This window comes from Melospiza georgiana, chromosome 6 (assembly GCF_028018845.1).
Source record: "Melospiza georgiana isolate bMelGeo1 chromosome 6, bMelGeo1.pri, whole genome shotgun sequence".
Taxonomy (NCBI): domain Eukaryota; kingdom Metazoa; phylum Chordata; class Aves; order Passeriformes; family Passerellidae; genus Melospiza; species Melospiza georgiana.
The window spans coordinates 44043782-44056204 of NC_080435.1; the positions used below are offsets into that span (position 1 = coordinate 44043782).

Here is a 12423-nt window from a genome sequence, read left to right on the forward strand (position 1 = left end):
TTTACAAAGTGAAGTTTTCTTGATCCATCTTCTATTTCTTTCCCAAGAATTCTCAGCATTCCATTTTCCTTCAACATTACTAAAAACACTCATCTGACATTTGCAGAGGACTCCAAGAATTTTCCAGAGTGCTAGCTAAATTAAACCCCACTGTCATCCATGTAAGGTTGAAATTGCCTTTTTTCCTAAATGTACTTTACATTCATTAATTTTGAAGCATATTATTTCTCTGCTCAGTCACGTACTATTGCAGAAGCCTTCTGCTTCTTTAGACAATCAGGTTTAGCTTTCACTACCTCGTATTACTTTGTACCAGAAACAAGCTTTGTTGCAGCTCCTCTCACTTCCTTCCCAGACTGTTTATGAGTATTTCAGTAGTACCAGAGCCAGCCTCACCTCTGTGGGCCCTGCTGCAGTGACCTGTATACTCAGATAACAATTAACCCTCCATTCTTCCTCTCGATGAAGTCTTGTCATCTGTTCTCAAGCTTTTGGCTTTTACCCCACTCTCTTTATTTTTCATTTAATCCAGGAGAGACATTCCCCTTGTCACATAACAGATTAGTTACCTCAACAGCCCTTGATATCTGATTTTGTCAAGGCTTGTCAGAATTCCCAACTCACTGCACAAACAAGATCATCTTTCTCTATAAGCTTGTGCCAGCACATCTTCAAAAAACACTCAAAAGTTTGTGAGTTGTAATTTCCCTTTCAAAGAGTCTTAGCCTCTCCCATCACAGAGTGTTTAACCTACCTGCAGATAGCTGCCACAGCCATAAGAACTTGAGGGAGACCCATGAGGGTCGCTGAAAAGCCAGCCTTGTCTTGGTAAGATCTACCCCAAGATCTAATTTACCAAGATGTTTTGCTGCAGAAGAAGGAAAAGCATTGTCAGCAGGTCAGGGCAGGTGATCCTGCCCCTCTGCTCAGCCCTGGTGAGGCCACAGCTGGAGTGCTGTGTCCAGCTCTGGCTCCTCAGGCCAAGAGACCTGGAGCTGCTGACACAGGTCCAGTGGAGAGCAACAAAGATGATTAAGGCTCTGGAGCATCTCTCTCATGAGGAAAGGCTCAAGGAGCTGGGCCTGTTCAGCCTTGAGAAGAAATGACTGAGAGGGGACCTCATCATACATCTGAAAAATTTTCTTTGTTGTGAGAGTGCTCAAATGCCATAACACAATGCTAAGGAGGCTGTGGAGTCTCCTGACCTGGAGATGCTGAGAAGTCAGTGGGGGACAGCTCAGAGCAACCTGCTCCAGGTGACCCTGGTTTGATCCAGGAGGTCAAATTGGATGATTTGGAAACTCAACTACTCTGTGATCCTTTAGAATGTAAAATAATAGCAGACAATATTCAGACTTTTCTAAGAGCCATTTCAGGCCGTCGGTAGAAATACCTATGAAAAAGGACTCCAGAAGAACAAAAAAGAATTTCATGTCGTTGAAATTAATTAGTTGTGACATATTAAAGAACATATGATAGTTAGGGAGTTTTTAGAAATGAAAAAGTCCTCCTACTAAAAGGAGCAGCATTTTCTAACTCTATTTAAAAACAAATACAAACCAAAAGGAAAAAAGAAACAACAGAGCAAACCCAAATGTTGTAGACATTTAAAAGTTGTTTAAAGCATAAAATTGGTTCCAATTTCCTTTTGGGTTCAAGAAACCAGACAGTGACCAAGACTTCTAGAGGGATAAGAAAGTGTAGAAAAACTGGATTTATTTATTATGAGAGTGTTCGTGACAAAACAATGCTCAAACGATGCTCCCACCCTAGAACTCTTTTTACAGATTTACTTCTTCACAGACTGTAATTCTAAAACCATCTTAACTTCAAGTGTCACTAGAAGAGGTTTTGGGACAAAGCAAAAACTGAGTAGGAAACACTAGCAGGATGAAGTGAAACTCACCTGGCAGTCAGAAAGGAAAGCCACCTCCCCATCAACTGTGCATCATCCCTCTCATAGTCCACCTCAGCAGACAAGTAGAAAGCAACAAACGTAATACTCAGTTTTCTGAGAGATTCAGGATGGACTACAATAGAAGATTTGAATTTCGGTATATAGAGAATATTCTTGTAGGAATTGCAATGCTTTCTATTAAAGTGTGCCAATAGGTTAAAATCAATCTAATGAAGTCTAAGAGAATATAATTCTTCCAATGGAAGATGTGATTTCTTTTAAGAATTTTTAAAACTGTGTGGTTGCATATGTATTTGTATCTGGTTGGCTTTAAAGGTGTAATTTTAAAAGTCATGATATTTCTTTATAATACATATTCTGTGCTAAAAGACACAGAACGTATCTTAAAGACAAGAGCTTTAAAAGACAGTGAAAATCATAGAGAAGTGAACAGCCTTCTTGAATTTGAATGGTATCACCACTTAGCAAGGCAATATAAACCCCCCACCTCCTTAGGATTTGATTTTTACTGTAGAATTCTGTGAAACTCCTGAAGAACAGTAACAATATGAAAACAAAACCTGATCTAGTAATCTTTTTCTTTCTTAGGGACGTCTCCAGAACAGCTGTTGCCAACCTTCCTGCCAAAGGATTGGAAAGCCTGAAAGAACTAATGGCCAAAAATACGTGGACTTTAAAGAAATTACCAGCTGTAAAGGTATTTCTTCAGCTAATGCGAGCTGACCTATCATACCCAAGTCACTGCTGTGCTTTCAAGAGCTGGAAAAAAAAAAGTGGGTGAGTTTCACTAACTGGCATTTATTTTTTAAAATATATCAGTAAAAACAATGTTTATAAAAATACATCTACTGGCACTTTTGTAACAATTTTTTCTAGGTATAGACAATGTTCTTTGAAACAGGTTACAATTATGAAGTGGCAGAACAATTTTTTTTGTAAGTCCTTTTGTAGCAGTTCCTCCTCTGGTTGAGCCCAGAATTAAGGTGAAACAAAAAAGAAAAGGGTAATGTTCTACAGCAAGGCCTGGGAAAAAAGTGTTGGATAGGTTATAGTCTCAAGTCTCATGTTTTTTAACTGGAAAGCTGTTAACTACTGAAAATTTTTTGACTGCAAATACTGCTGCAACACATCATGAGGTACAGAATTCCAAATTCCAGCACTGCTAGTTAGCTGTAAAGAAGATAGTGAACAGAAATTAGACTGATGGAATTTCTGGGAGAAGCAACAGTGGAAAAGAAAGTAATATTGTATGTATTATACATGAAGTTATAAAGAGTAAATAAATGTCTTCTTACCTACTAAGAATGTAGATCTCAAAAAAGAAGATGGATTATGGACGTCAAACAAGTAAAATTAGTGCTGGGGATAAAATTAAAAGTACAGTTAAATAAAAATAGCCCAGAAAAGCTATAGTGTTTTATGGTCAGTTAACAAAAATATATTCAATCACATTTTTATAGCTACATTTTCATCCAGGATATTTGCTTTTGAAGCATTCCCTTTGTTCACAATCTGTACACCAGTCAGACTGTAAATGCCAGCAGTGATTTTCCCCTCTACTCTTTCAGGATCCTGGAGTACCTGATGTGTAACCAGAGCAGCCACAGCTTTGAGAAGAGATCAGTCAAGACTCTCAGAGACCCATTTTACAAAGATTATGCAGAAGAATACACAGACCACACCAACGCTGTGTATGACACAAACACCAAGTTCACAAGTTTTCATGAAAATCCCCATTATTACATTTTTTTGGAGGAGCATGGAGACGGAAATCTTGGCTTTGGCAAAGAGCTCAAGAACCCTCAAATGGAAGATGTGCAGACCTTTGACAGTCATTATGACTATCCTGTCTGTGGAGGCAATGAAGACGTAATATGCACGCCAGAGCCTGATGAGTTTAATCCCTGTGAGGATATAATGGGATATCAGTTTCTGAGGATTGTGGTGTGGTTTGTGAACCTGCTTGCCATCCTAGGCAACATTTTTGTTCTTTTCATCCTTCTCACCAGTCATTATAAACTGACTGTACCTCGCTTTTTGATGTGTAACTTGGCCTTTGCTGACTTTTGCATGGGGCTGTACCTCCTCCTGATCGCTTCAGTGGATCTCTACACCAGGTCAGAGTACTACAACCACGCCATAGAGTGGCAGACGGGGCCTGGCTGCAACACAGCCGGGTTCTTCACGGTGTTTGCCAGCGAGCTGTCTGTGTACACCCTGACCGTCATCACCCTGGAGCGCTGGTACGCCATCACCTTCGCCATGCGGCCCGACCGCAAGATCCGCCTGCGGCACGCCGTGCTCGTCATGCTGGCAGGGTGGCTCTCCTGCATCCTGCTCGCCCTCCTGCCACTGCTCGGAGTCAGCAGCTACAGCAAAGTCAGCATCTGCTTGCCCATGGACACGGAAACGCCAGTGGCTGAAGCCTACATTGTGTTTGTTTTAATATGTAACATTATTGCTTTCGTCATCATTTGTGCCTGCTACATAAAAATCTACGTAACTGTGCGAAACCCCCAGTACAAGTCAGGGGACAAAGACACCAAAATTGCCAAGAGGATGGCTGTGTTGATTTTCACAGACTTTCTGTGCATGGCTCCCATCTCTTTCCATGCTTTATCTGCCATTATGAACAAACCACTGATAACTGTCTCCAATTCCAAGATTTTGCTGGTACTTTTCTACCCGCTCAATTCTTGTGCCAACCCCTTCCTTTACGCTATTTTCACCAAAGCTTTCCGCAGAGATGTGTTCATCCTGCTAAGCAAGTTTGGCATATGTGAGCATCAGGCTCAAGTCTACAGAGGTCAGACAGTCTCCGCCAAAAACAGCAGTGGGTCTTATGGGCAGAGAATCAGCCGAGGGATAGGTCAGGCTCTTACAAGCATTCAAGACCCAGTAAATGATTACCTTCCCGCTGTGATGATGCAGAACCAAATTCTCATAGAAGAATGCAAGCAAACTGAGCTCTAACATCTCAAAGTATCACAGCCAAAACCTGGGCAAGAAGTGATTGTGCATATGTGAATCAAGCGAAAAGATAATATTCTCCATATCCTTTTCCCCTAGGTTATGCTTTGCTATAGCTGAAAGTACCTCTGGAGTGGTCTTCTTTCAGACAAACCACTTATTTGAAACTCTTATCAGTGCAGGGCAAAGCACACGGTCCTGATGATAATTCTAGAAGTAGATGTGAATGCTCTACCCAAATAGGAAAAAAAAAAAATATATATATATATATATATATATATATATAAAATATACCCCCAATATACCCCCATCTTAAAAAAAAAAGAAAGAAGCCCAACAGTAAGACTTGGGGGTAACTTACATAACTTATATGACTGAAAAAAATTGGATGAAGTTGGATAATTAAAATCATATTTAAAAAAAAATTAAAGGTTGAAGCTCTTAAACACCTGTATGTCAAAAGGTTGGGTTTTTTTTCTAACAGCAAATTTCTAAAACTTCCACCAGGCCTAAAATGGAAGAGGTTTCTTCTCATTCTGTCATCCTGACCTGAAATAAATCTAGTCTTTTGTTTGCTGTTTAGTTTGGTGTGGTGGGAAAACAAGCTTCTTCTTCATACTACCTTTATAGTGGTAAAAGGCAAATTATGGCTGATTTTGCAGCTGCTCATAAGGTGACAGGTAAGAAAAATTAGGGCATTTGTGTTCATTACTATCAATCTCTCACTTTTCGATAAATCTATTTAGGAGCTGGTTTATTTGAATTTGTTTTGAAGACCAGGCTACCCAGTCAAGTTAATGATGGTTGTTTAGGTTTTTTCGGATGACTGATCCAGTTGTTACCATATTTCAGTGCTGTTTTATCTGAGCATGTTTATTGGCCTGAATACCCTGCTTTCTTACCACTTCTGCTGTCCCTACTTACCTCTCTCTTACAGGGCAGAACTTTCCTTTGAGCCTTTTCTATGTTGAGCCACTTCAAACCTCAACTTAGACCAAGGGAGTGGATCACACCTTTAGGTTCCTTCCTGCCATACAGTTTACTGCATTGAAGGCTGACTTCTAGCTCCTCAGCATGTTTTGAGAACATCTATCTTGTAGTGAGATCTGTAAACTGTGAGAATCCCATAGTTATCCTCTGGCTGACCACAGCCTGCTGTAGCTGGGACATCTCCACAGCGTGTTAAGGAAATCCATGCTCAGACCCAAGGAACAACCCCCAGTCTACAGCATTAAAGCATCCTTCTGCCCTACCTGCTGCTAGATGGGGCCAGACCAAGGGTAAGCTTGGCTGCACTTGGCTCATTCTTACACCACAAACAAATAAACAGAGGCCTGGCCCTCCACCTCCTGCAGACACCAGGACTCAGGGCAGGAGCTGCTCTGCACCAGCTGCATTGTTAACACCAGAGTGGCCTGAGTGCCTGGCTTTGCTGGCAGGATCACACCTGGTCCCAGCCAGCTCCACAGACTGGCTCTGCAGAACTGCTACCAAGGTTACCATGGATCACTTCACTCAGCTATTTGAAAGCCTTGGCATAAGAATGGAAAATACTGTGTGAATATTTGCCTGCAGGTAGGTATTTTTAAATTAATTTTGTAATATCTATGCTGGTTTTCATGGAATTATAGTCTTTGAGGAACTAAATTAAATTGATCAGACAATAGTCAGGTATTATATAATATGGGCTACTAGTATCCAAAAAACATAATGGTAAAGCAGTCTGAACTGCTGGCTACTGCAGCTGGAAACAGAGTATGTACATGGCATTTGCAATCACTATTTGATTCTATATTTCCAAGTATTTAAAACTCAGTTTGATTCTGTATTTCTGATTATAAATGAAGCCTGCTTCAATGAGCAGAAGCAAGGGCCTAGATTAATCAATTCCATGAGATGGTCTTACAGAAAATAAATAATCATTCACTGTTAATGCCATTAAAAAATCTACAGTATTATATTATAGACTAATTTAGCTGTTTATTTGGGGGAGAGGCATATTTCCATTTTATGCTGATTCTCAGCAAACTCTGAAAGCAAAACTGCTGAAATCCATACAAATAATAATTTATTACCTGCTCTTCTGTAATCTGGAGTTCCCCAGTGTTACAACAGAAACACTTCTAAAGCTTCTTAAGTGTGCAGATCAGCAAAATTCCTTACTCTTGAAACAGCTGCATTTGTAATGCTCAGGCCATGTCCGAGAATCCCATATAAACATGGGAGTTTCCAGATGCAACAGCCTCCGTACCAGGTTCTGCCACCCTCCTGATACTGGAACAACCCTTAAAGGGAGAAACAGTGAGTGAGTGCCTTTATTTAGTACCTCAGCAGCAGCAAAGACAGTCAAGCTCTAATGGACATTTATCCTACAGACTTCACAGACAATAGTGTACCAGTGAAAAAGAAAACCCAAGCTTAAATCACATTCTTTTTCAGAAAGAAAGGAAAGACTAAATAAAAAATTATGTTAAAAGTGCTTTTAAAAGTAACATGAATATTTCTTTCACAGAAACTAGTAGGACTTCGGAAAGATGTGGTATGTTGGACGGGTATAGGTTGTTTGTAAACTAATACAGCTGTTTGCTGTGACTAATGGATGACAGATAGATTTACACATTATTGAACTTTTCTGTCTCTCATTATTGCATATACATTATGCCTGTTAAAAGAATTCTGAGATACTGCCTTTATCAATGAAGTTTGATATTTCCAGTTTGTGTTGCATAGTCCTTCTTGTGTTTAACTTGGTAAAAAACATTTTAGAAGCTCTTGGAAAGGTCCAGGCAAATACAATTTAAATTAATTTATTTGCCAGACTTTTTCTTGTAAATATTTGTATCCTATAGGTATTCTCTTCCATTCCTGCTCTGATCAATTCCTTGAGCCATTTTTGGGTTTGTACACACCTTTATGTAGTACTTGCTATTTTAAATCTGTCTCAGCAAGTTGTATTATTTCTGGCATTTAGTATGTATGTTCTCTAGAATACTTCAGAAATAATGCAAAGCATGGGAATAAAATGTTTTGTTTGAAATTGGAAGAGGCTCAACAAGTATTTTTTGGGAAATTTTAAATTTTCTTCCTACAAAAGAAGTTAATACCATTTCTTTTGCTTTTAACTTCATTGTTCTCCTTGGCTGACCTATCCCATGACACACTGTCTGATGCAGGTTTGGGGGGTTTTAGCTCCATCAGTAGCTGTGAGAGGGATGTCCTAAATGGCCATCTCAGACAGTGCAGTAGGGATGCAATGGAACAGCAGTAGTACTGCTCAGCTCAGGGGCTCCACAACCATCATTCATTACACCCAAGATAACCTGAAAGAAACAAAAGCCGTAAAGTGGAGATGGGGCCTTAGTTATGAACACCTGGAACTTTCTCTGAGCGATTCAATGGCTTTAGGTGACCTTTTGTAGTCTCCTCTCTCTCCAACAGAGAGAGATGTGAATTTTTTATAGAGTAGGTATTGGTTCTAGATGACGTCATCTGCAACAGGTCAGCTATAGTCAAAAGAAAGCACACCCTGCTTTGCTGTTGGTGTTTGGATTCTGAAAACAGCACAAGCAGCCAAAGATAAATTTCACATCACTAGCATAGCATTTTGGTCTATTAACACAAATGCCCTGTTGCTTCCTTTCTTGTGGGATAAATAAAGTATTCATGCTCACCTTACAAAAAAATCTGTACTAAAAAATCTCCTTAAAAAGAGAAGCTTGGTTTGAATAGAAGTCCTATGCTTATGTGTTAATATGAACCAAACTCTCCCTCCCAGGCTGTTTGGGAAGGCTGATGAGTAATAGCAGCATAATCTGTATTGTTCTTCTAACAGATGCCAGGCGTCTGCACTCTAAAACCACTTGGTAATCAAATGGTTTCTGGGTTGCTGTTAAAATTGGACAGTGAGGCACAAAATTAGTTGGGCATTATGCCTTTCCCTTAGGCACCCTCCTCCTTCTTTGTAGGGATTCTGAATACATGACATTACACTGCACTTACATGTAGGCTTTGTGGACTAAGGCAGGAGCTGCTGAAGGGCCCTCATCATGCCCTGGAACAGAAAATGGTGAAGAGGTCTCAGTGACGCACACTGGGAGATTCTGACAACACCATCAACCTGGAATTCAACACTTCTCCATAAAGCTGGAATACTTTTCATCTATTTAGTCTCTTCCATCTGACTGGAAATCATGATGTGAAAGTAAACAAATGCTCTATGAGGTCAATACACAGAGTATTAATCAGAACCCATCAGCTCTTAACTTCCTATTCCCATTCCAGACCTGCCCCCCTTGTGCCCTCATATACACACATTGGTTTGAATTACCTCATTATCCCAAATTTCTAGGTTCTCAGATATGATACTAATCCTGTGTAGTTTTGTAATGCCTGGCCTCTTTCCACCCTGAATAAATTGGGTAACTATTCCAAAACATGGAAAAGTGAACTGCATGCACTGGACTTGGATCTCATTGGGGCCATCCTGAACTTACTCCTTCAAAGGGTTTAACTTCCATGGGATTAATATAATCAACTTGAATCTTACCCCACCTTTTTGAGAGGACTTCTCTGTGCTGTCCCAATTATATGCAATGCCAGGGCTTGCACTTGTGGCCATTTCAAGTCATATCCTTACTGCTACACACCTGTGGAGTTCTGCTGAATTCCACTGAAGCTCGTGAAGCTTTGATAATGAGTTCAAGGAGAAAGAACCCAGTAATTTTGGTTCTCAGTTATTCAATATGCAGCTGTGATGAGGAGTATCCTTTTGTTTTTCTTCTCTCTTAAGGAAAGAAATATGTTGTCAACATCAACTTCATTAACAACCTGTATCTAAGAGCTCACTAAACAGTCATTAGAAAGTGTCTGAAACTATTGGATTGTTACTCACATATATACTGTGATAGTTTTTATAAGACCTACTTTGCTGTCTGTGTGGAAGAGCTTCTGTTTCAAACATTGAGACTGATAACTGACTGGACTGCCAAGCCCATGCTGGTTGTCTCACAACTTCAGCTGAAATGACAGTGGCTTTTCTTTGAAAAGTGAAGAAAAACTGCAGTACTCGTGTTTTATGAAGGCAAAGCTGCAACAAATTAACTGGAGCAGTAACATGAGTTTTAACAAAAACCTTCTCACTGCAGGCTCTGAGGTGTTACCTGAATGTCTGTCTGCCCCACGGCCTGCTGCTGACACATGCAGGATAGCAGTGGAATACCAAGCAGCACTAAAGCTGTGTTTGTGCTGGTTTCAGTCTGACTGTAGTAAGAATTCCCTAAGTTATATGTGGATTACTGCTGCTGCCTAGAGGGAGCTGTGGAAACAGCAAATTAATTATTTTTTAGCCAACTACAGATTTGTGACTAAACCCTGCAATGGTCAGTATAAAGCAGCAAGAACAGTATTTTCATTAAGAAGCAGTTAGGAAAGCGTCTGACACATTGGCACGTACACTTTCCCCATGAAAAGTCCAGAATGGAAAAAAAAGTTGTTTTTCAATTTGTACATACACTTCTCCTTTGACATGAAAGTAAGCTTGCAGTCTCTCCTTGATTTTTTTTAAGGGCTGGCTGCATTGTTTTATCTTTTCCTCTGTACTGTTTCCTCATTCCAGTTTCTCTGTACATGTCCTTCCTCTGCTATTGCAAAACCCCACACAGAATTTTAAGAATTACTTTATGTTTCCCACCTGCTATCTGAAGTGATTTAGGCTACTTGGCAACACAGGAACCTCTGAGAGAAATAACAAAGTAGCTTAAGGACATAAAAACATTTAGGACAGAAAATGAAAGCTAAAAGATACTCTGAACAAAGATTAACAGTAGAACGGTTCTTAAATTTACCAGATCAAATTACTTTCTCTCTGCCCCCTCCCAAAACCAACTTGAATGATACATGCAAAAATGTCTGTGATATGAATATACTTCACCTTTAGCTACCTGATTTTTAACACCAGTATCATCATCCCACTTACCAAGCCCTTTGTCAACTCTTTAAACATACAGGGAATTTCACCAGATGCTGATTTAATGTTTTAAGACTGAAACTAATTAAAATCAGACAGACAAACTCACCTCACAAAAACTAGGCCATCAGAAATATTATTCCCAGCATTAGGGCTTTTTCTTCATTAAAAGCATGAACAAAGTGAGCTCAGGAGGAAAGGGCTTCCATCCTACAACAATTTGAATTTTCTGAAACAAAAGGCAATCTGTGCCAAAACAAACCTACAAGAAGTATTCCCAGCACATGAATTCTTCAATAAATCCTTTTTAGAAATGCTTTACTTCCCACAACACTTTGTTTCCCAGAATATATTACCTGGTGGAACCAGACAGCCCACCTAGAGTCAGCCAGTCGTTCCTCTGTGGGGAAAAGTGTGTATGAAATACTCAGATGCTGGTACAGCAGGACACACGAGGAGTTCAATCTGCAGGGGGCTCACAGCAGGATTCCTAGGAGAAATGGAAAAATCAGGCAGCTAACAGCCTTAGCAGAGAGGACTGCCTTCCTTATTTTGGTGGCCAAAATGGTTTTCCCCATCACAAGCAAGGAAGGCTGTTCTTTACCTTGACATTAAATCCAGCAGCTCCAGTACTCGTAAAGCAACGTCCAGACTCTCCTGGGATTCCAACTGTCTTATGTTCCAGACATTTAGAGTGATTTTTCCACAACACTGTTCTCCTTCATGGTTCCTCTAGCAAAGGAAAAACATTTCTACCTTGACAGAATCACATCCATACATAATATTTTTTGCTGTTATGAGATTATTTATTATTTTTGCAATATAATGATAGTCCTTGTTTTGAATTTGCTACTGAAATATACTTATCCAAATGAAACACCATGCTTTCAATTTCAGTAAATTTTTATTCACCAAACTGAATTAAAAAGTAAAACAAAAACTGGAAGTATTTTTAAACAGTTATCATTAAAAAGCATATTAAAATAGCAGTTCATGAATACCCATCTTCAGAGTGCAGTTTTGACCTATGGAAGTGAATAGGCAATTCAGAATCATTTGTAATGTAAAGCACTATTTGCATTTATTCTCTCTCCATATTATCTATTTCAGATAACCCTCTTTCAGGTCACACAAGGGCATACACATTTTACACTGTGTAAAAAAAATGTAATTACATAGCCACTTTGCACAAAAATAACTGGGAAAGTCTTCACTCTAAAGAAAAACATTGTCCTAAACCAAATTTCCTAAATGTTATATATCCACACTGAAGGTCAAACATGGTTCAACTGCAGTTCATCTGAGAGTATTACAGATGTCCTTACCTCTGAAAGGATTAGATTTTGGCATAATCCCATTAGTGGTACAGTGCTGAAATCTGCTCTGAAAACAAGGGGCAAGTCTTTAAGAGAGTATTTACAAACAGGAGTCTGCATTAAAAAAACAATACACACTCAAAAGCTGATGCAGCTTACGACCAGTTGTACAGAATAGCGTAGAGTTGAAAATAAATGGGGATATACTGAAAGCTATGCTAATATCCCAAGATTCTTATCCTCTCCTATCTCTG

The 12423-nt window shown here is 39.5% G+C and overlaps 1 protein-coding gene across 1 annotated transcript in view; it reads left to right on the forward strand.

Moving 5' to 3' along the window:
* Positions 1-5061, forward strand: part of TSHR (thyroid stimulating hormone receptor) — a 44551-nt gene extending 39490 nt beyond the window's left edge. The window contains exons 9-10 of the mRNA XM_058026508.1: positions 2507-2695; positions 3487-5061. Of these exons, the coding sequence (XP_057882491.1) occupies positions 2507-2695; positions 3487-4891 (1594 nt within the window). The 3' untranslated portion in view covers positions 4892-5061. The remainder of the gene's footprint in view (positions 1-2506; positions 2696-3486) is intronic.
* Positions 5062-12423: the final 7362 nt, after the last annotated feature.